Consider the following 23,756-nt stretch of genomic DNA (forward strand, 5'->3'; position numbering starts at 1 on the left):
CGAAGGGCTAGAGAGAACCAGTTGAAGGAAGAAAAAGTTGGGAGTCCGAGTTACCATTTAATCACGTCGTTCGCTTAAAGTTTGCCTCGAGTAGCGCCGGCTAATGTTTAAGGCGCGCCATGCCGGGCGCAAGGAGCCCACAAGGGGCACGCGCCCCTTCAGTTACCACTCATCGTAATTTGCTCAGCGAGGTGCTTTGCTTAGTTCTATGTTACAGATGAGGGAATTGAGGCCTAGGGAGGTCTAAGGTTGAGATGCCACTAATTAGTGGAACCGAAATTAGAATTCTGGACGTTTGCCTCTCAACCAGCAGTGCCTGGTTAATAATGGTCAGTAAAATGCTGGACGGTGCTAGAGAAATGAGTTGTGGTTTCTCTCCCCAAAAGGCTTGCAATTTATCTAGAAACATTCCACTTAAATGCACGCACAGGTTGCACTTAATAATAAGCTACATCAAGGACTGTCAGAGGGCAGATTATATTGTCAAATAAATTACAGAAGCAGGAAGTGCGATGTTTTTTCACAAGAAGGAAAGGGATTGCCGTATTGAGATGGTCAGAGACACCTGTATGGAGGCAGTGGCCATATATACGCAACCGTATTGTCAAAGATTCTTCATCATAGACAATCACAGGAGATGAGCTAAAGAAGAGACAAGAGAGCCCAAGAGGGTATGTTCTGTGCTTTTTTTAAACTTATGGTGAATTATTTTAATCAGATTGCCCTTAAAAATCCTAATCGCAGGATCCTGGTTTCTGCTTGGCCTCCTGTCTCATTAGAAGTGGAATGTGATGTTTGCTAAGGGAAGATGTGGATAGAGTCGAGAGAGCCTTTTAGAGCCTAGAGCCCTGATGGGGATTAGATATTTGCATGGGGTTTCCCAGTACCCGGCGTTGGGATATCTCTGGGAACCAGGAGGGAGCCATGGATGGCTCTTCCTTCTTGGGATGGGACCCAGAGTTCAATTGCAAAAAGAACCTCATTGCTTCCCTGGCCCAGAATCTGACTGAGGGGTGGGGACCCAGGCAACCCAGGATTTTGGAAGCAAGTGCTAATGAGTCAGAGGGCCTTGGGGTCAGTCACGTTTGCCATCCTACGAACCAGATTGTCTTGGTCACAGTGCATCTAAGTGTCAGGCTCCTCGTCAGAAAATAGGGGTTGTACTGTCTGCCTCCCAAGGTTGTGGGGAATATCACACGGGGTCATTCACGTAAAGGGTGCAGGATGGGACCCGGCCCACGTAGGTGCTCAATAAATGGCAGCCAATGAGGAGGAGGAGGAAGGCGAGGAGGAGCATTTCTGCACATCCCTTAGCCACGGCACCATGAAAGGTAACTCAGAACACTTGGCTTTCAGTCTGTCTTAGCTGTTAACTAGTTGGGTACCTTACCTGGGTAACTTACCTCTCTGTGCCCGTGTCCTTACTTTGGTAAACTGAGGAACTAACTTGCATAGTGACCCCCCCAGGCTGTCGTGAGACCCACATGAGGTGCCAGCTGTAAAAGTGCCTTTTAGACAAACAGTGGGACATAACCAGCTTGTGCATTAATTATGCTCCCCTCTTTATCCTCCCCTAAGGGCACTTCGAGGCTACTAGAATTCTCCTTGAGGCTAAGATCACCAACCAGTCCACTAACTTCTGTGTTTTCTTTTCTTCCTCTGCGACTGCTGCTTGGCTGTCCCTCATCTGTGGCCGTTTTCTGTTTCCACTAAAAGTGGCTGTTGCTCTGTCTCCAGCTTCCTCCTGCTCTCCTGCCATAGACCAGTTCCTGTCTAACGTGCTCTGTAAGTCTGTCACTGTGTGTGTTGTGAGTCCGTCTCTGTGTCTCTCTGTTCACTTCCTCCTCCAAGATGGCCTTGGTCTCTGCTTATTTGTTCTGTCTTCCACTGAGCCCGGAGTTCTCCTGGACCTTGATTGCTATGGATCTGAAGGCCAAAGATAATATATGGGGAGTTTTATTTCATTTTATATCCTTTCATTTTTTAATTTTGGTTGGAGCTTCTTCCCCGTTCTGGGAGCACAGCCTTCCCAAGGCCGGCGGGAGAGGAACACCCGACAGAGCTGGGTTCAGCCCATGAAATCACGGTCCTGGGAGGTTCTGTCATCCCAGGTCCACATTCATCCTGCATCCCCTTGGCTGCAAGTGGTGAACTCCTTCTTGATCTTTCCTAAACAAATGGTTGTTAAATCAGGATGAGAGGGCTTTTTGGTAGTACTTTATTAACATTTTATTTGGAAACACATTTATATCCATAGAATAGTCCAGAGCACTCCCATATACCTCTCACACAGCTTCCCCTAATGCTAGCGTTTTATATAACCGTAGAGCGTTCATCAGAGCCGGGAAATTAGCATCTTCCCAATACTCTCAACGGAACCACAGACTTTATTTGGATTCCCCCAGTATCAATTTTGAGCCACTTTATTCAAAGTTGTGATTTTGACTCTCCTTTATTACATTAGCCGACTACACTAATGGCCTAGAGAGACGATTGAAACGTTTTCCTCTGCACTAAATGGCCCCTGTGGGTTGTGCTGTGTTGACGTCTGTCGACTTTCTTATGTTTCTTTTTTCGTTGCACACATCCACTGTTTTGTCATGCAATCGGTCTGCCGCCGCTAACATAGCGAATCCCACCCCAGTCCCCCAAGCTCTGCTCTGCCCTCTATGGGAGAAGCCTTCTAGAGTTACATACAAACTGAGTTTAAATATTCTCTGAGTGAAAAACCAAGGAAGACTAAGAAAAGTCCACACATTTGTGATAACTATGCTGAGGATTCAGAAGCCCTTAAAAAGAACAAACAAACAAATAAAAGCTGCTCAGTCAGGTCTCTGGATAGTTAAGGTCCCCGGAGGCCAGGGATAAATGAAGCCTTGTTAGTAAAAGATTCACAGAAGCACACGGTAGTTTGCGCCCCTCTGGTAGTTCATTTTCTCCTGAGGCCTCAGGTTTTTCTGAATTAATGACTTAAAGGCAAAAGGTCATATCTCTTCAACCGGTCCTGTTTCTTTGTCCCTCTATGCACATTCTTTCGTTGGCTCCGTGAGATCTGTACTAGTCTGCTCAGGCTGCTGTAACAAAATAGCACAGATTGGGTGGCTTACGCAACACTCTTTCCTCATGGTTTTGGGGGGTGGAAAGTTCTAGATCAAGGTGCCTGCAGTTTCATTTCCCAGCGAGAATCCTCTTCCTGTCTTGCAGGCAGCTATTTTCTTAGGAGTCCTCCCATGGCAGAGAGAGGGTCGGGGGAGGGAGAGAGAGGGGGAGAGGGAAGGAGAGGAAGTGCTCTGGTCCCTGTCCCTCTTATGAGGGCACTAACCCCATCATGGTGGCCCCACTCTCGTGACCTCATCTAAACCTAATTATCTCCACCTCCAAATGCTATCATGTTGGGGTTGGAACACATTTAGTCCATAACACCTTCTGTCCTCCACCAGCTGGAAAATACCCGTTTTCGTCTTCAGATTCCCAGCTCCTCTGCCAGGGGTGTTTCCATGGGAACGACCCCAGCCCACGTGGTGATTTTCATGCCAAGGGGGCTTTCTCCGTGTCCTTCCCATAGATTGAGAACCAGAACTACCCACAGCAGGTCTGTGTCCAAATGGGGAGGGGATTCCCCCCTCTCCCAGAAGCTATGGCACTGAACATTAAAAAAAAAAAAAATGGAGGGGCACCTGGGTGGCTCAGTCGGTTGGGCGTCCAACTTCGGCTCAGGTCATGATCTCGCGGTCTGTGAGTTCGAGCCCCGCATCGGGCTCTGGGCTGACAGCTCAGAGCCTGGAGCCTGTTTCGGATTCTGTGTCTCCCTCTCTCTCTGACCCTCCCCTGCTCATGCTGTGTCTCTCTCTGTCTCAAAAATAAATAAATGTTAAAAAAAAATTAAAAAAAAAAAAAAAAGGAAAGCAGCATCACAAATGTGGTGCAACACACGGGGCCACCATGAGGATCAGGGACAGAATAGTTGCCGGCATGCTTTGTAATCAATACAAATGCCAGGGAACGTTGGGGAGGACGGTCTCCTTCTATAGCCCATTCATTCCGTCTCATTTCTATAGATTTCATGATGTTCTGCCCGCTCCGTGAGGTGTTGTGAGGTATATAGCAAATATTAAAAAGGGCTCAGGATTCTAAGACGTGTGGATTTGAATCCTGGCTTTGTGCATTGTTGGCTGAGTGTCCTGTGGCCAATCTTAAGCTCCCTGAGTTTCAGTTTCCTCATCCGTGGAGTGGAGATATATAAAATAATAGCGCTGACATCGTAGTCATTGTAAGCATTAAATACAACAATATTTTAAACGCACTTAGTGCAGGGTCTGGTACAGAGGGCTGAAAGACTGTTGCTTCTTATAATAAGATATAGACCCTCCCTTTCACGAGTGTCAGGAGGCCAGACATATGTCCAATCAGACACCATCAGATAATTTGTATTCCTACAGACAATAAATGCTGGTGGATGGTGTAGAAAGCTTCCGGAAGGAAGGTTTTGGATATTCAACTGGGTCTTTAAGGGTGGGTAGGATTTGAATGTGGCAGAATATGGGAAGTGACTATAAACATGGAAGACAGGCAGCATGGACATTACATCATTTAGAACACTTTGGCCTGCAAGGACATTCTAGAAGGCCTGACTAAAATCAACTTAAGCGAGCAGGTCATTTATCCTTTACAAGCTAGAAAGTCCAGAGTTGGGTAGTTTCAGGGTTGGTTAATCCATTGATTCGACAACAGCATACAGGATCCAGATGCTTTTTATCTTTCTACTCTACCATTCTCAACCCGATAGCTTTCATTTTAGGATGATTTCCTCACAGTCACAAAATAGCTACAACAGCTCCAAACATTGCATCCTCCTCCCCAAACCATGACCATAACCAAATGCTAGAAGATAAGGCAGACTCTCCTTGTACTTGTCTTTCATTCAGGAGAGAAACATTTTTCAGCAGACTCCCCTAACAGACCATCAGGTCCTATCAACCAGGAGAAGATCACAGGCCACGCCCTTCACTGCAATGCATCTAGCGTTTTTGCCTCTACTAAGAGATGTGCTCTGTCAGAAAGAAAGAAGCACGTGCTTTAAAATATGGGATTCCGAGGGTCTACCACAGGCTGTAAATCCAGTCACGCCTCCTGAAGACAAATGAAGAGAGATCTGTTGGAAAGATACAGGGACACGTCACGGGTCTCCAGAGCAGGAAGTTGACCGGCCTTCGCTGGGGCTCAAACAAGGAATGGGATGCTTGCAGGGATTAGCACTCCTCTTTCCGTCTCTCCAAGGCCATCGTCTCCGGCCTGCCGTGCGCTGCACATCGACTTCATTCTTTTCTCTTCGCGGACCACCTTCCTCTGCTTCCGTGGGCCACACCTGCCTCCCCCAGGCAGTACCCGTTGTCAGCTCAGGCAGTAAGAGCCTGACAGAGTCTTGCCGTCCCCAGTCACATCTTCCCTGGAGATGGGAGGGGAGCGCTCTAGCGTTGGCCTCCGCTCTGACCAGGGAGAGCCCGCTGCAGGGATGGGGATCATCCCCCAGGTTGTGGGAGACAGGGGCTGCTGCCACAGCTGGTCCTAGGGTGAGGAAGCGCATTTAGGAGGTTGTGAGCCCCTGACGGTATGGGGTGGGGGGCCATGAGGGGGAAACACTCCCCGTTTGGGAACAGTTATAAATATGGACACCTGGGCCATAAATGTGGATTTTGATCCTGACTCCACTGATAACCAAGGGGAGGGAGGGCCTGAGGCCAAGGTCCCTTAGTCCCCTCTGATATCTGTTTTCAAGTGACAAAGATAAGCTAGTCCAGAGTGGAGCAACCAAAGGAGCCGGGGAGAGTAGAAACCCTGATCCGTGAGGAGTGTTGAGGAACCGGAGGGGTCTCTACCGGAGAAGAGAAGGCTCGGGTGGTTGGGGCGTCCTCATTAGCGGCATCGGTGCCTGCTTCGTTGCCCAGTCTAAACTCAGGCTCGCTAGGGACTCTTCTCAGTGGGTCCTCACGTGCAATCCATGGTGACGTCCTTCCCATCGCTCTTTGCAAGATCCTCTCTCTCCTTTCACTGCTACTGTCCTTGCCCATGACCTCGTCTTTCCCAGAGGAGAGGGCTTCCACACTGGTCTCCGTGGCTGATCATCTGTGCCATTTCCCACGGTGAAGCCCGTGTTCATTTCAGTCTCCGTCACCTAAGGATTCAGCCCAACCTCCTCAGCCCAGCTTTTAAGACCCCCAATAATGCTACCTCAACTTCCTCTTAAGCCTCGTTTCTTAGAACATCCGCCATTCCTCAAACAAAGCATACCACTCTGTCCTGCCTCCCCACCTTTTGCCTCACCCGTGCTGTGCCTCGGATGTCCCTGTCGCCCCCACGTCCCGTGCATCAGCGGATCCTGTCAGCTCTGCCTTCAAGATATATACTGAATCTGATTTCTCAACACCCCCGCCCCCTCCTGCAGCTCTGAGCCACCAACACCCCTGGACACCTTGAAAATCATCTGTGGCATATAAAATAACGGCTGTCCAAGGAGGACTACCTCTTCACCCCCAAATCCTGGGAATATATTACCTTGCGTGGCAGAAGGCACTCTGTAGATGTGATTGAGTTCTGCATCTTGAGATGGGGAGATTATCCTGGATTGTCTGGTGGGCCCACTGTTCCCATAGGCAGCCTTCGCCAAGGCCAGGGATGGGATCCTCCTCTAGAGCCTCTAGAAAGAACGCAGCTCACCCCATACTTTGATGTTAGCCCAGCGAGACCCGTTTCGGGCTTCTGACCGCCAGAACCGTAAGATAATTAATGTGTTCTTTTAAGTCAATGAGTTTGTGGTGATTTGTACAAAAGCACTAGGAAGCTAACATACCTCCTAATTTACCTCTGGGTTCCCACTCCAAACTCATTCCAGTCCATTCTATACACCACAGCTAGACTGTTCTTGCAAACATCAAGTCCTCCTGCACCCGCTCTGCTTACAGCCGCGGCCAGCTTCCTGCTGCTGTGGGCTGAGCACAGACGTCCACGGGCTGCGGAGCCTCCCCGAGTCTTCGTGCTCGTCTTGGACTGACGCTCAGCCTGTTCTACTCTTGTGGCGCCCACCTGCTCCCCTGGCAGTGGGCCTCCCCCCTCCCCTGCCGGCCTCCCCTTCCCCTTGCCCGTTTAACCCCTACCCACCCTTCAGTCCTCGTCTCCACTGTTTCCTGGGCCACGCTACCCTGACGTACAACCTCGCCTGTCACCCCGTGACATGCTCTCATAGCAAGCCCAAATACCTCCCACTGCAACACCTCCTTGTGGCTGTGACTTTGCAGCCACCTGTGGGGCTCCTGCACCTCACTGTGAGCTCCGGGAGGACAGGGACTGTGCAGATGTCCTCACCGCCCTCGTGTCTCCAGGGCCTGGTACGGCTCCTGGGCTGTGGTGGACGTTCAGCGTATGTCCTTAAATCAATAAGTGGCGGGGGTGCCTGGGCGGCTCAGTCGATTGAGCATCTGACTTCGGCTCAGGTCACGAAATCATGGTTCGTGAGTTCGAGTTCCGCTTCAGGTGAGCTCGAGCCCTGCTTCGGGTGAGTCCTGCTTCTGTCTCTCTCTCTCTCTCTCAAAATAAATTAAAAAAATAAGTAAGTAGATGAATAAATAAATGCCTACGATTTGAAGGTCTTATTCCTCCCAACATTAAGAAAACACCAAATATGAGGTCTTTGTTCCCAGGTGATGGGGCTCCAGCCTTTGGGAAACTCTGCTTTAAAGTTGAATATCTTGAAACCCATGTACCTTATATTTTAATAATTAAAACATCTTGCAGGCACCCCATCTGAGCACTGCCTGGTGGGGGAGGGCTGGGGTAATGTGTAATAAAGTCTAATCATTTCCTTATACTGCCAGGCTGGGCGGGCAGAGGGGGCTATTATTATGCGGCTAATTATTGCATCCCGGCTGCTCTAAGTGCGAGGCTAATTGCTCAGTGAATGAATTGTAGACTCAGGTAATTACCAAACCTAATGTGGCTCCCATCATGTTTGAGTAAATTAATGCTAAGGGGGGAAGCAACCCAGCTTGAAGGGAGCTGCCTCCTGCCTTGCTGTTGCTTGGGAAACGGCAGCGAGTTTTTTCATCTGGACTTGAAACTGCCCAGGTACACCCACACCTCTGGGGTTTGCTTTCCATCAGCACAGCTGCAAAAATGGCGAGTAAGATCTTACAGCAAACAGAACTGACAGACATTTGCCACTCTGACAGATGCGTGGTAATGGTTGGTGGTAATTTGTACAAAAGCACTAGGAAGCTAATATAGTCTTCATGAAGGTTTCTTTCAGCCCCGTGATCAATTGCTAAGTGAACAAATGTCTGATCGATTACTAAAGGATGGATTTCTGCACCAAATTGGCAATCCAGTACTGGGTTCAAGTTCTACGTCCAACATCAAGTAGCAACAGTACTAATAAACATTTATAAAGTGCTTATTACTTGACTGTCACCGTTCTAATAAGCATTTTGTGTGCGTTATCTCATCTCATGCAACAACCCAGAACATTTGCAGTAATTCACAGAGTTAGTGAGTGTCAGAGCCAGGATTTAGCCAGGCATTAAGAGTCTGTATTCTTGACCATTCCGTACGTAACTACTTCTCTGACCCTGGGAAAGTCACACTTTCTGAGCCTCGGTTTCCTTAACAGTGGATCTTCTGTGGGTAGAGCCCTTTGCTAAGCCCGTTATAGATGTTGATGTTATTACCACAAAGAAGCTGTGGAGTAGATGGAATTGATCTAAGTGACCGGGTCACAGAACCAGTCGATGGTGGAGTCAGGGTTTGAACGTTGTTCTGTTTGCGGTATCGTGTGTTTCCTTTTCCCCAGTATTCCTCAAGTCGAGGATGCGTCGATCCCCCCGAAGGTGCTTATAGACTGCTGGGAGTTCATGCGTCCTCCTCAGAAACACTGTATAAAGTTGGCCCCTGTCACCGTGACATCTGGGTGGACCTGATGTAAATGACCCGAATTCACAAAGCGGTGTGAGTTTATAAGGTGGCCATTCAGGTGAACCCAGATCTGCTTAAATACCTGCTATTTACTAGGAAAGTGAAAAACACGGAGGTGAAGATCCATACCTAAGCCCAGGAATGCACACCCATCCTCTGCAGGCCAGACTCCATTGGAGACCCAGTGCCTCTCCTAGAGTCCTGCCACCGAGATCTCAGACCAGTTCCTCCATCCTGTGTGTACCAGCCACCATAGCATGGTAAACGATACCCCCCACCATGTGTTGTAACTAGAGAGCGTGCCCTTCTGCCTCCTCCCATGTCTGATAGAAGCTGCTGGCTTCCAGCTATGCTCCGGATAAAGGGAATCTCCGCTCAGAGTATCCACTTCAGTTCCACACCTCTTTTCTGGTCATTCCTGAACAACTTGCTCATTAGCACGCGAGACACAGACACTGAGGAGAGGTGTGTGAAAGGCTGCCGCAGACGCGTGCCTGTGTTCCCTGAAAGCACGTTTGCTAACACGGTCAGATGTATCAGTTTGGCTTTTCAACCAGGACACTTTCTTCATGTGAACGTGGTGTAGGAGGAGGTGCCATGGATCGCCTGTGAAAGCGACCCATTGGCCGCAAATAGGGCAGGGGTTCAGGAGTGTGTTTTGAGGTGAAGAGTGTGGGCCTCGCGGACCCTGGGGGCCTCGTATCAATTGCTTACCTTCTCTGAGTCTCAGTTGTCTCATCCATAAAATGGGCTTGAGGACAGCGGGTACCGCTCGGGGCTGTGAAGAGCGAAGGATACAAATGGAACAATGTGTGTGATTATAGAAAATGGTGCTTGGTGCACATCTTCCTCACTGATGTGAGCTCTGTCCGAAGCAACTTCTAGGGCTGAGAGAACAAGGCAACCAACAAACACACAAAACATAGGAACGCAGAGGAGGGACCTCACAGAACAGAGATGTAGACCGACCTCCAAGGAGGAGACGCTGGCCCGCTGGGGCTCATGTCTCTGCGGGCGCTGACGCAAAGCCGGTTATGCAGGAGTTGGAAAGACTGAGAAACGGGATGGTGGCCACAGGAGAGGCGGCGGCCCTTTTCCTTGTTTCCAGCCCCCACCCTCCTGCAGCTCCCCCTGCTGGAGAAGCCTGATTGGAGCCAGCGTAGGAAACTGATGCTCGGTTTGCAGCATTCTTCTGAAGCCAAGCATAGAGGAGTGGTTTCTAGGCTGAGCATTAATGAATGACTCAGTAGCTGGAACACTAACTTCCCTGAAGTCTCTAGTCACATACCTCTCTCCCGGACCCTCCCTGCTCACCCTCATTAAGACTGCACGATCTTCCTTTCTGTAGTCTTTTCCACTTTGTTCTTCTCCACACTCCTCTAGCAGGTGCTTGTGGTTTTCAAGCCGCATCCCCTCCACTCACCTTCAAGGCCAGCAGCAGCCACAGTGGACAATTCTGTGAGATCTCGGACTCATGCTTTCGCCTTGTCTGTGTCCCTCCGCTAACATGTGCTTTTTAGCCAGCTAAGAGGACTTTTTCTTCTAGATCAGGGTTTCTCAGTCTTGGCACTGTTGACATTTGGGGCCAGGTAACTGCTGCGGGACACTGTGCTATGGGTTGCACAACGTGTAGCAGCACCTCGGTCTCTACCTACTAGGTGCCCCAGCCATGACAACGAAAAATGGCTCCAAATTGTCCCGGTGGGGACCCACTATTCTAAATTCACACCTGGTCCACGGGCTGTGTGAGAACGTGGGGGTTGGCATCAGACAGACAGAAATTTGATTGACTTTCTCTTCACATGTTACCTTTATTCTCTTGGGCAAGTCACTGGCTCTCTGTGTCATTTGCTCAACCGAAAAACGAGTGCAATACTATCTTCTGTTGTGAAGATTGAATAAGGTAATGCACGGAGAGGGTTTAGTACGGTACCAGTCCATCCGTGCAGGTCAGCCACAATTTATTACGATTCAAAGCAAGCTCAGAATTAATGCAATTCATCAGAAGCCACCACCACATTGATCATCAGCATATGCCAAATGACTGACCGGTGTGTTTATTTGTCCCCCTGAATAGGCTTAACGTTGGCCTTAGGGAAGCAAGTGGTGGTAGTGCTCCGAAACTCTCTGGAAATTTCATAAGAATAACTGCCAGAGGCTGGGATCTGGGTTACTGATGATATGACCCACTTGCAATTGAGATTGATTTAAAGGCAATTAACAGATGTGTGCAACTGTGTGATACGGCAGTGTAAATTTCACCGTGATGCTTAGAGTCAGCCTGCTGTTTGATTCATCAGCCGATTGACTCTTCCAAAGGTCACCAAAAGGAATCAAAGAAACAATAACGGGTATAGTGTCTTTCAGACTGAGTGGTTTACAAATCTCAGCGCTTTGATACTTCTAATCCAGAACCCTTCCTCATGGAGGAAACTTGGCGTATTCACACAGAGTCCATTTTAATGAGTAACAAGAGACTTAGGCTTTGTTGGGAGGAAAGAAAACTGGGTTCCAGTCCAAGACCTGCCACTCACTCTTTAGGTAATCCTGGGCCTGTCATTTCCTCCAGGCCTCCAGTTCCTCACTTTTGGATGAAGTTCTTTGGACTTCCCGCCTACTGAAGTACCCCCATGCCCAGCCCTACCTCACCATGCTCTCAGAACCGTGCAGTAGAAAGGGAGTCACAGTGGTGAGAGTACTCTCTTTGGTGCCTTTGAAGGATGCCTGTTGAATTCTCATGCTTTCCTTCCTTCCTCCCTAGGTACACAGTTCTGCACAGTGGACACCACCAGGAACTTGAGAAATTGCCCATACACAATGACCCAGAATCCTTGGAATCATGCTTCTGATTGAGAACGTGGCTCATGACTAAGCCATTCATTCCCATTCGTGTCTGCATGAACAGGACACCCTGGCATCTCTCCTGACCCTCATCACCACCAGTGAGGCACGAAGCAGTAGGGCTGAGGGCCCAGGGAAGGTACATGGAGCACAGTGTTGGACAGGCCCCAAAGCCAGAGTATGGAGAATCTCAGAGCTGAGAAGGCACTTCAGGCATCCTCAGATGCAGCCTCCAATCCAACACAAGAGTAGCCTCTTCCAGCAGGCATCATCAGATCTGGCCTCCAATCCAACACAGGAGTAGCATCATCCATAGTATCCCTGGACGTTGGTCAGAACTCTGCTTGCACACCTTCAGGGATGGGAGCTCACTACCTCCTAATGCAGTTCCTTCTATTACAGGGAAGTTTTAATTATAAGAAAGTTTTCCCCTTTGTTGGAACGCAATCTTGTCTCTGCTCTATCTTCCATCTGGGCCCATGCGGTTTAGCTCCCTGTTCCCCTCGAGAGCCCTTGGATATTGGAAGATACTGATCTGCCATCCACCCACCCTTTCAAGTCTTCTCTCTAAGCTAAGCAGCTCCCAATTTCTTCTCCACTGTGACCATCTTCTGGACATGCTTTGGTGGGTGAATTAATCAAGGCTTTTGTAATGAAGCCAAGTTGGTATCAAGGCCAAGATGCCTGTCTGGAAGCACTGTTTCAAGTGCTGACAATTGAAACATCAATGCTTTCTGGTTGGGAGACATGCACATTCCTCTTTACTTTTTTCTTGGGGAGAGATTTGGAAACTGCCGCCAGGTGTTGATTTTGGATCCATTACCCAAAGGCATCTTTACAGCTGGTCTAATTTATATGTGTGCTTCAAGATGACATTTTCTCATTGGCATACCGGCTTTGAGGTCATGTGGAATGAATCTTGATTCACTCTCCTTCCATGACAATGGGGAAAAGCACTGCACCTTTACCAAGAATGCCGATTGACGACGGTCTTACAACTCAGATTTTGCAAGGAAACAAACTTGCTCCAATAAGACACCTGTTAGGGGCGTTCAAGACCCTGTGCTAAGGCAGTGCTTGGTCTCGGGCTGGGCACTTTGGGCCAAGACATAATCACAGACCAGCTTACTTTCTTGGGAAAACTCACTGACCCCCCTGCCTGGGAGGCTGCTGGGACTACATTTTTCTACATCTTTTTCAGTGTCTCACTTCCTCCAAGCTCCTAAAGAGATGATGACCCTGATGTCAAGGCTACCAGCAAATCATTTTATCTTGGGGTGAATTATCCCCCCAGACTGAGACTCTGGAGGGCAAATTTTTTCCAGTTGCCTTTCTTTTGACTGCTGATAACAATTCTATTGAAAGGATCCCCTGGCGGTCCTTAGGGACCCAGCCCAGGAAGAGGCAATGCGGGTGGGGGTGGCAGCGGTGGGGGTGGGGGTGGCGGGAGGGAGTTTACAAGATAAAGATGTGCCCGAAGTTTCTAGCCTCACCAGTTCTCCTTGCCCTTGTGCTTGGTCTGTTGACCCTACTTTCCTTCCTAAGTGATCCCACAGTTGCCTCCTTATCACCTATTTTATCCATGAAAGCAGAACATACCTGATACTCCTCTTTTCTTTGGGCCCAGATATGGTGGGAAGGATGGTTAGACACCTGGCTTTTGCACTACAAGTCCCATATCCCGGGAGATCCCTCAGTTCCAGGTAAAGTAGGCTGGCTGGTCACCCCACTTACGGGACCCTCCCAGAGAGGACTAACAGACCTCCGTGCAGTTGCGTATTCTTTCTGTACTTTTTCAATGAAAAAGGCAGAGCCGAGTGAATTCGGGGGTCCAGAGGGCTTCAGACGCTCTCTGAATGAGGTCGCTGATCTCAAAGCACAAAGAACTTCTTAGGGAAAGACTAAGAGATCATCATGAGGAGGGATAGGCTTAGTGCTTTGAGGCAGCTGGTAAGCTTTGTTTAATGCCCCCGAAGTTGATAGTATCTACTATTTAATACATATATGCATACGCACATGCATAAATACGGTAGGATTTCTTCCCTGTGAAATGCTTCTTTTCCCAGGAGCTTCACAAGCTTGTCTGCTTGTGTAAAATATTATTTCTTGCCGTTAGGTCTACCATATTAAATGGTAACTTGGATTTGACAGGGATCTTCAGATTACATCATATGCGGGAAAATGAAATCTTATATCATCAGGCCATTATCTTTTGGACCTTCTGGATACGCTTTTGTGGGTCAGCCCATGACAGGTATCTCAGTCTGTAGAGGTCATAAGCACCCCAGACCAGTTAGAAAAAAAATAATGGTTGAGGAAATAGAAGCCCTTGCCATTGTCAAAAAGATAATCTCCTTTGCAGAGGAGGCCTCATAAGCCAACTTTGCTATGTCTTTGGACCAAGGCTGGGATCATGTGGGCAATGCACCCAACAGCCACATTGGAGGTTTACAGGACAGGGACAGATGTGCTCTGTCTGGACAGCTGCTAGCCTGGCGTTATTTAAATGTCTGGCTTCTGGGAATCCAGGTAATAAAGCATGTTTATGGAAGACTGAGAAGGAGACGTAGAGCCTGTCCAAGGCAGGAGGAGACGTACTCTGCTGTCTTCTCTGAGAAGACCACCTTCTTCCAGGAAACTTGAAGTGTCAAGAGATGCTTCTGGGGAGAAGGGCATACGCCCGTGGCCACATCTGCCAGTTTGGTCTGGACAGTTACGGTGGGGACGGCCATTGTAACCAGACTACCCCGTGCCTGAGATAAAGGGGCTTTACCCGCGCTTCTTCTCAACTTGACTCTCCAGCTCACAGGACTGTCCAGGTAGAAGCCCCGGGGCTCCCCTTCCAGCTCATGGTCAGCAGCTAGAAAGCAAAAGAGATCAAAACCAACTTCTTCAACTGGCCCCCAAGTAGTATTTGTAGAAAGACCCAGTCTTTCTGAGATCTCCCCTTCCCATCTTACCAACATTTCCACTGGCTGCTCATTTGCTGTGTCCGGGAGCCAGTTGCTGTCGGCCTGGGAAATGAGGGGTGGGCATAGGGTGGGTGAGGGAGGGCCTCCGGGAGGGGCTATAACTAAACTGCCTTTCATGTCGTCTTGGAGTAAGAACAAAAGTAACGTCTTCTTGGTGCTGTGTTGTTGTGCCTCTCTCTGGGGAGAGATCAGTGCTGATTTCCTGTTTATTACTCTACTTTGGTCAATGTCCTTCCTTGTAACAGCTAGGTTTGGGGGGAAAGGACTCATGAATGCGTTTACCTTTTCTAGCCACGCTCTGCAATCTCTTTTCCATTCAGTCTAGAAAACTGAGGCCGAGTATCTGGCTTAAATTTAAACAAATCAGGGATGGATTTCAAGGCCTGGGTTTGGGACAGCGTGCTGCTTTGGGCTTTAGCCAGCTCTTGCCTCACTGGTCTCATCCACAAAATGGCGAAACTCTCAGACCCACTAGGGTTGTTGGGAGCGTTCCAACACGGGTCATCCAAGGGCCACTGTTAGGATTCTCTCCAAATATGCGTCCTGCCTGTACTGCGATTTGCTTAATATTTTCCTTTAAGTCAATTCAAGTGTTCACTTAGATAAACTCATTTCAGAAGAAACGTATCAGTCCCAGACTAGAAAACCAGTATGACTTGCCATAAATAGAAAGCAGGCATAGAGATAGAGAAATGAAAACAAAGCAACGTTTTAAGTTCTAACTTAAGCCAAGTGCTTTCCTTGTTTGAAAGGACCTGACTGAGCACTGGAGGGTGGGTGGGCCCACCTCACCAGGGACTCTTGCAGCTGGGAAGGACTGTGAGAGAAGTCCCCAGAGGGCAACTTCCAAACTTTACCAGTGGATGTCGCTAATCACGAGTGGCATTTGATACCTTTTGGAACCATAGAGAGAAGTGAAACTGATGATATTAAAAAAAAATTTTTTATTAAGTTTATGTATTTTGAGAGAGAGAGAGAGAGAGTGGGCGAGGGGCAGAGAGAGAGGGAGAGAGAGAATCTCAAGCAGGCTCTATGCTGCCAACGCAGAGCCCAACACGGGGCTTGAACTCACGAAACCATGAGACCGTGACCTGAGCCGAAACCAAGAATGGGACGCTTAACCGACGGAGCCACCCAGGCGCCCCATGAAACTGACGATACTTTTAATGGCTATTATATGTGATTCAGTTTCTCCTTTCCCTTCCCCTCTTTTTAGCCCACCCCAGAAAATAGTTAATAATAACGTAGCAATAAGAGAAGCTAACATTTACTGAGCTCCTTTCTGCTAGGCTCTGTGTTAAGTGCTTTATGGGGATTATCTCAATCCTCATAAAATCCTTTCAAGAAGTACCCAAAATTCTCCGGCTTTGCAGCAGAGCGACCTCAGCCGAGGTCTGGTGAATAGCCCGGGCCGAAAATGTGCGTCTGGGGAGCGCCCCCCCGGGCTGCGTGATGGTCGAGCCCGCAGTCCCAACCACGGGCCCCTCGTCCCTTACCAGGGTGAACTCACTCCACTGTCCCCTGCCGGCCGGATGCTGGAAGAGGAGTGAGCAAGCAAGGGCGGCCCCTGCCTTCCTGTTGATGGGAAGTTCCTTTGAGCCTCAGCCTGGGGCCTGGAGAGGCATCGGGACTTATTGTTCCTGTGTGCCGCCCTGCCTGGCACTCGCTCTGGTGTCTTCTTTGGTTCCCTTTCACTCTCTGAACCTCAATTTCTGTCTTTAAACCTGGGAGGGATCTGGCAGACCACTGGTCGGGGAGGAAAGGCCCTCCTGCGCTGATCTCTCCCCCCCTTTGCGGTAACTCCCCTGCCGCCCAGGCTACGGAAAAGCCAGCAGCGGGCCCTGAGAACGAGGTAAGTGAGCCAAAGAGAGCATTTGGCTTTTGTATCTCAGACCCTCCAGGCGTGGCTCCGGCGGAAGGCAGCTTGACTTTGCCAAATCTGTAGTTGGAGCCTGGAACGCTATCTGGACAGGCTCCTCTGTCCCCAGAGCTCACCACTGCAGGCACTTTACAAGTTTCTCAGCATTTTCCCAGCGAGGTCCCTGGGCCTCTTACAGCAACCAGCGGGGAGGGATTACTGACAGCATTTTATAGAAAAGGAAACCGACTGTCAGGGAAGGTGTTTTGCCCAAGGACACAGGAGTCAGGGCTGAAACACTTTGGACCACTCCATTCTGAAAGAGTGCTTTCTTCCTCCCCTTCTTCACGTGTGTTTCTAAATATACAAATTATATATTTTTAGACAACATAAATGATGGGTTACACACATAATGTATTTATGCAGTCCATTCCCATTATAAGGAGTTCTAACTACAGATACAGCAAAATGCCCCTGGACTCCAGCTCAATCCCCCTCCCCTCCCAAGAAGTAACCGCTCTTCTATCTGGCTTCTGTAACTCACAGACGTGTCCTGTGTATCCACATATGTATAAATGTACAGATAAAAATCTATGGTCTTGTTTTGTTCTTAAACATAAATAATGCTTGTGTATCATGATCTGCAACTCGGCTTTTCTTTCGGGACACCGGAAGCGTCGTTTCACATCAACACATGTGATTCTTGGTTCTTTTTAGTTGCTGTGTGCGTGCCATACGGATGCCACACGGCCTGCGGTGTTGATTCCGTCACCGTCTGGCCGCATCCCGTGTCTGAGTGGGGCACCTGAGGCCCGCATCAAAATCAGCAGCCTCTGTTTTCCTGGGACTGTGCTAACCATATGAAGGTCAGCCGGAATGGGTTCAAGTTTAAGGGGCAGCTTGCCTTCGGGAGGCGGCCAGCCCCTGCCTGGGCTTTAGCCAAGCCTCCCTTCCAGGGACTGAGACACTCTGCCCAAGTTGCACAGACTTTGGAGGCAGACTGACAGCATCCTGCTTTCACCACTTCCTAGACGCGTGCCTTTGAGCAAGATATTTAACCCGCTAAACCCTAATTTCCCCAACAGTAAAGCAGGGGACATGATGATCAGCCACACTGAAAGTCAGAATGAGGATGCACGGAAAGCCCTTGGTAAATGCTCTTAAAAATGCTTTCATAGGATCAGTATTTCCTTAATGGCCTCACCAGTTCTGTTTCCTATCACCCTGGAATATGGTCGAAGGAACAGAAGGTTGAAGATCACTAAAAAAAGAACCCCTTTCATAATAAAGGAATTACAGTGGAAGCGATACTATGTCCACTTGCCTCACACTTTGCGGTTTCTGGAGGCTCTCGCTGCACCTTCACAGGTGCCCTGGGGGTGGGCGCGTTTATCTGAGGCTCCAGGGTAGAGGCTGTGACCATCTCCAGGTCACTTGGCGGTCATTTGAGGGGGTTAGAATTTGCATCCACATCCTTGGATCCCCCGGTGAAGTCCCCGTAAGAGCTGTGTGCCAGCTGTGATTTACAGAGACCGTTAGGGCCTGCATCCGGCCCCACTGGAGGAGAGACAACGATGGTCTCGAACACCGGCATTAATGCAGTCATCCGTCCAAGAAACGTTTCTTAAAGCCTTTTAAAGCTGTGCCAAGACACTGCACCACAAGCTGGTGGCAAGCAATTGAATGGATGGCGGGGCAGCTCAGTTGTCTATGGCAGGTGTGTGGCCCGGGGGGCCAGATGCTCCGGTCTGTAAACTAAGAATGGCTTTTACTCTGTAAAGTGGTCGGCAGACAGAAGGTACCTCGTGACACGTGAAAATTGTGGGAAAGTCAAATCCGTGTCCGCAAATAAAGTTTCACTGTAGCACAGCCATGCCCACTGGTTGACACAGGCTCTGTGGCTGCTTTCACGCTCCAACACCAGGGTAACTGCCATGTGGGGCCTCAGGTAATTACTATCTGGCCCTGTGCGAAAAGTGTGCCGACCCCTGCTCTAGGGCGATCGCTATCCAGCCATTCATTCCATAGACACTGACCAAATGTCACTATCGTCGTCTTCTCCCAAGACTGCTGCTTTTCTTATTTGTTCCAATCTGGGTATCTTGAGAAGGATTTTAGCGCTTCCCGCTGCACTTGCTCTAACAGTGGGCGAGGAGAGGAGCCGGTAAGAAACCACTAAGTTAGAAAGCAGCGGCCTCTAGCGGCTCATCTAAGCATCGTTTCCGTGATTTGGTGACTATGGTTACACCTGAAAAAACAGGGTAGCTGGGAGTCTAAGTGTTGGGGGTTTTGTAGTAGTTTGAAATATCTAGATTGTTTTGTAATTTGTTTCCTGCTTTTTGCTGGTCACACCTCTAACCTGCAGAGTACAACACTCTCTTTTAGTTAAAAGGGAGATTAGTGGAGTTAAATACAAGGTAATAAAAAGCTGACTCAATGGCGTACTGGACATTCTTCCCAGCGTTAACAGAATTTTGTCTTCAAAAAAGAACTCTGGCGAAAGACACCGATTACCATTCCCACTATTTTAGTGTGTGAATTTCTGGCGTCCCTACATATTTCTGTGGACATTAACGATAGATAGGGAGGCAGCCCAATGGGAATGACCCTTGAAGTGCCTTAACCAGTTCTGGACCATTAAGTGAGAAAATTTCCCTGAGCTTCAATTAATCTCCTGTAAGTGAAAAGCTTGGCCTGGGCAGTCTCTAAGAGCCCTCACACCTCATACACACCCGAAGCACGTATGGCCACTCGGAGGGGGTGGGCAACACTTTTCCACAGAATTTCGGTTTAAACGTTTTGTTGAGGTCACTCAGCTAGCCAGTGGCAACACTGTCCCTCGAACGTAGGTATCGCTTTAAAGCTTTTCGTGCTCCTGACCCCTGGCCCTACACATAATATTGCATGTATCACCGCCAAATTAGGGTAATTTCTCCCCCTGCAAAAGCAGAAAGGCCATCTCATGGTGACGAGGTATTTGGGGGAAATTCTGCTCTTCTCACTGTTCCGTCACGTAAGAGTTCGAGTTGAACATCTTGCAGCCACTGAATTGTAGAAAAAAAGAGATGAGAAACTGGATTACGCTGAAATCTTAGACACAAATCTACACGTTCCTTTTCTGTACAGTAGCTGCTACTCTTCTTTGAAAAGAGGGATTCAGATCCAAGGCCAGAAAAAAGTTTTTAATAAACTTTTATTTTTATATTCAAGATAAAGCATATACACAATTGAATGTGGAAATAAATAACTAGAAATGCTTTGGAAACTTCCATTTCCCCCCTCAAACTCAGTTTTTTTTTTTTTTTAAACTCATGAATCTTTTTATTTCATTTTAAGAAATACGGCAACCATAATACTAAGGGGAAAAAAAAAACACCATTTTGTACACAAACATAAAGTTGCCTCTGACTATTGGGTTTAGTTGGTTTTAATCATAACACAAAAAAAGCACACAAGACACAAAAAGACTCTTCAACAGATTTACTCAAACAGCTTTGCTCGAGAAGAAAAAGGCACAGATTTAAGGGGATGACAATGATTATCAAGAATATAGTAAATTGGGGGCTCAGCCAAAAAGTGACACTTTATGAACTAAGTCAGGAAAAATGAACGAAAATGAACGAAATGAACTCTTTCCAATTATCTGCCTTCATTAAAATGAATTCTTAAATTAAATTGTATAAACATATGATATAAAGTTGGTACTCAGGAACTGTCTTTGTATGTTTTCTTTATGTACAAATCTTCGTATACAACTTCAGTGTTCCTTGTACATTTCCTATATACCAAAATGTGCCAGGGCTTCCAAACTGCATGCCCTGAATCCCTGTGGCACTCGCCGGCAGCTGAGCGACCCCAGCGGCTTTCCGCCAGAATACCTGGAGAGTAGGAGGGACCAGTCAAATGTAGTCATCTTCAACCGGCTCCCCATTGACGTCACAATAGTGGATAAAAATTGCCACTACTCGCTGAAACACACCCTTCTTCATTTGACGCATCTCCGAGATTTCCTCTCCTATTGTTTCCATACAGATGTCTGCAGACAGCTGCCCTTTCCTTCGAGGAGCATAGATGGTGCCTTGGAAATTAGAAAGTAAAGGGGAAACACGTATGATTACCAGAATCATTTGGAAAGGCCCTGATTAAGCCGGTCCATGAGATATGCCTATATCCTGTAATGCGATGGGACGGAAATACGTTCAGGTCTTGAAATGGGTCCCCTTATTACAGACATGCCATGTTTGGTGCCCAAGACAGCATGCATGATTAAAGGCCCAAGCTGACAACGCACCAGACAGGTAAGTCATGTATACATGTACGTGTAGTTTTTCAAATCTATTTCTTCATCTCATGTATGTGTGTGTGTGTGTGTGTGTGTATATATATATATATATATATATATATATATATATATATATACATATACATATATATACATATATTTTTTTTTTCAATGTTTATTTGAAACACATTGAAGATGTGAGAGTGAGACACAGAGGGCGAGCAGGGGAGGGGCAGAGAGAGAGGGAGACACAGAACTCGAAGTAGACTCTGAGCTGTCAGCACAGAGCCCGATGCAGGGCTCAAACCCACAAGCCGTGGGTTCATGACCTGAGCCGAAGTCGGACGCTTAACCGACTGAGCAACCCAGGCGCCCCTCCTCCTAAAATGTTTTTTAAAAACTTCCTACAAATGGGTACTCAAGAGTGCTAACACTCAGAGAAGAACTATATTCAAAAGATCCTTTCATATAATTAGCATAAATGGAACAATTTCAAAATAATATAGTTGACAAACTCTTAATAAAGAGCAAGAAAATTATAAACATTTAGGTAATAAAAATATCTAGCTAGAAAAATCTGTCTCAAGGACTCCTGCCCGCCAACCTTCATATATCCCTAGTAAATCAACTGATTACTGTACAAATTTAGAGCTGCTGTTTGCAGGGGGAGAAGCGAACGCTAACAAAAAGCAAATAAAAACAATTATACGGGAAGCAGTTACAGGCTACACTGCTTTTAACTCAAACGAAGTATGAAGCATCTAACACAGCAGGATATACTCAAACTGGAGAATACAAATCAAGTCAGGTCATAATTACTTTCTTCATCGTCTTCAAAGTCATATCTGGCGAAGCTGTTGGGTTCTGCTGCCCGCAATGATCTCAACCAAGGGAAGTCAGAGATCATGGAATACGGAGCTCCATCCACAACCCCTGAAAGAAGACGACACGTTAACAGCGCTGCGGCCGGGGCAGTAAGGACGGGGCCAAACACGGTAGCGTCCTGTAAGCACAATGTAAAGTGTGCTTTCATTCACGATGGACAAAAAAGGGCTGGACCAGGAAGGGTCCATTCTAATTCTAGCTCTGCTGCTATTTGGTCATGTGACCTTGGTCACCCTCTGGTTCCTGGAAAAGCCTCGCTTTCTCCCTCTCTTTATATAAAATGAAGAAGTTGAGACAGGTGCCCTAAAGTCACTTCCAACTCTCAGACTATACAGCAAGTTTAATTTTCTTCTACCTTTTGTGTTTCGACACTGCTTCTGATTAGGTGGGGGATGGCAAAGACACACAGGGAGAGCAGGGTTTATCTGGCCCCTGCTACCTGCAGACAGTCAAAACACCCATCACCTTGACAAACTGTGACTCCCACTCCTCTATTCCTTAGGACCTGTCTCTCCATCTAGTTAGTTAACCAGCTAGTTAATTTAGCTTCCCAGCCATTTGTAAATGCTCACCTTCTAAAGTATAGATTTCTCTCCCCCACGGGTACTTGGGGTATTTCTTTAAATCATCCTCACTTCGCGTGGCTTCAGGGAAGAATTCGTACTTAATGAGCTCTCTGGAGGCAACAACAAAAAAAAAAAATTAAAAATTACAAAACCAGAAATAATGTTGGGGTGTGGGGTAGAAAGGACTGTCAAAATTGTATCAGGCCTAGATTCTAGGGAGCATCTCAAACGAAGTATTAAATAGCTACAGAAGCAGAAGACTAGAAGAGGATAACATATCTAGTCAGTTCAAAGTTACTTTCTTCACTACCTTCAAAATCCTATCGGGGAAAGAGAGACAGCCACGCTCTAATCAAATGTCGTTTGTGTAAGGTGCTTAATAAAACATTTATATAACAAAGGCATAAAAAGTCTAATTTTCTGATGATACAAAATGTCACAGTTTTAAGATCTTTAATTTTATCTTTTCCATGCCCTAAGGCTAAAGGAATGAAGTCAAATGTATACGTACAGTCTGTTCCTGCAATTTTTCTCTAAGTTCAGAAATAAAGTTACAAATACGCATGCATGCACTTTAAGTCCCCATTTCCCTCAGTTTTTTTGACATGTTATATTTCATATGTTTCGGTGCCTGAAAAGCCCAGACAAGTATCATTTACAATAAAGAACAACTAGGTTGTGTTTCTGGGAACCCCTCCCATAGGCAATGACTGAAAAGGCCTCCAGGGACCACAGATTACTTACTGATTGATGTTTGCTATGGTATCCATCCAGCTGCGGATACGCACTTTGTTCCGGACATTGGGAGGGTTACTGAACTCGTGGATAATACAGATGTGATAGGGGTAGGGACCACTAAAGAGCTTCTGTTCCAATGTTAGTGTGTCCACCTGGGGAAGACATCACAGAGAGGGCTTTGGACAAAGGAAGTGAATGCCTTAGAAATCTAGCTCCTTAGAGCACGAACAATCTTTCTTCGGGACCTCAGTTTTAAAATCTCGGGCAGATTTGAAAGTCAAATAGTCACATTCAGTCCTGAGCACAGCTGGCCATGTGGGGAGTGGGGCTCAGCAAAATTTTTCTACCTGGCAATCTCCCTGATTTCCATCTCATGGTCACATTAAAATAAATGCCCACTAAAGCAAGGAATCCAGATGCAGGTAAGTGACCCCAGGAATCCACTTCGGAGTATGTCTTTCACAGGTGTAGGTACTGGCTGTGTCACAGAGCTGCGGATGTGTACTGTTCTATCCTCTATCCAAACTGGCCCACTGCCAATCCTAATGGCAGAACACATTTCCTTGCCCCCCTTGTGGCCTTTACTCACTTGCTTTCTTCTCATGGAGCGCCCTCTTCCCCATCTCTCTTCTGCAATCCCATCCTACCATCTT

The 23,756-nt window shown here is 47.5% G+C and overlaps 2 protein-coding genes across 8 annotated transcripts in view; one reads left to right on the top strand and one right to left on the bottom strand.

Moving 5' to 3' along the window:
• The window catches only part of HTR4 (5-hydroxytryptamine receptor 4), a 176,719-nt gene extending 163,509 nt beyond the window's left edge, over nt 1-13,210 (top strand). The window contains exon 7 of the mRNA XM_045037148.1: nt 11,723-13,210. Within this exon, the coding sequence (XP_044893083.1) occupies nt 11,723-11,810 (88 nt within the window). The 3' untranslated portion in view covers nt 11,811-13,210. The remainder of the gene's footprint in view (nt 1-11,722) is intronic.
• Nucleotides 13,211-20,097: 6,887 nt separating this feature from the next.
• Nucleotides 20,098-23,756, bottom strand: part of FBXO38 (F-box protein 38) — a 56,732-nt gene continuing 53,073 nt past the window's right edge. For all 7 annotated transcript variants that reach the window (XM_045037159.1, XM_019810994.3, XM_003981411.5 and 4 more), the window contains 4 exons: nt 23,110-23,255; nt 22,372-22,475; nt 21,734-21,847; nt 20,098-20,710 (listed from right to left, as the gene is read on the bottom strand). In XM_045037159.1, coding sequence (XP_044893094.1) covers nt 20,532-20,710; nt 21,734-21,847; nt 22,372-22,475; nt 23,110-23,255 — 543 coding nt within the window. In that variant the 3' untranslated portion in view covers nt 20,098-20,531. The remainder of the gene's footprint in view (nt 20,711-21,733; nt 21,848-22,371; nt 22,476-23,109; nt 23,256-23,756) is intronic.

Source organism: Felis catus, chromosome A1 (assembly GCF_018350175.1).
Source record: "Felis catus isolate Fca126 chromosome A1, F.catus_Fca126_mat1.0, whole genome shotgun sequence".
Taxonomy (NCBI): domain Eukaryota; kingdom Metazoa; phylum Chordata; class Mammalia; order Carnivora; family Felidae; genus Felis; species Felis catus.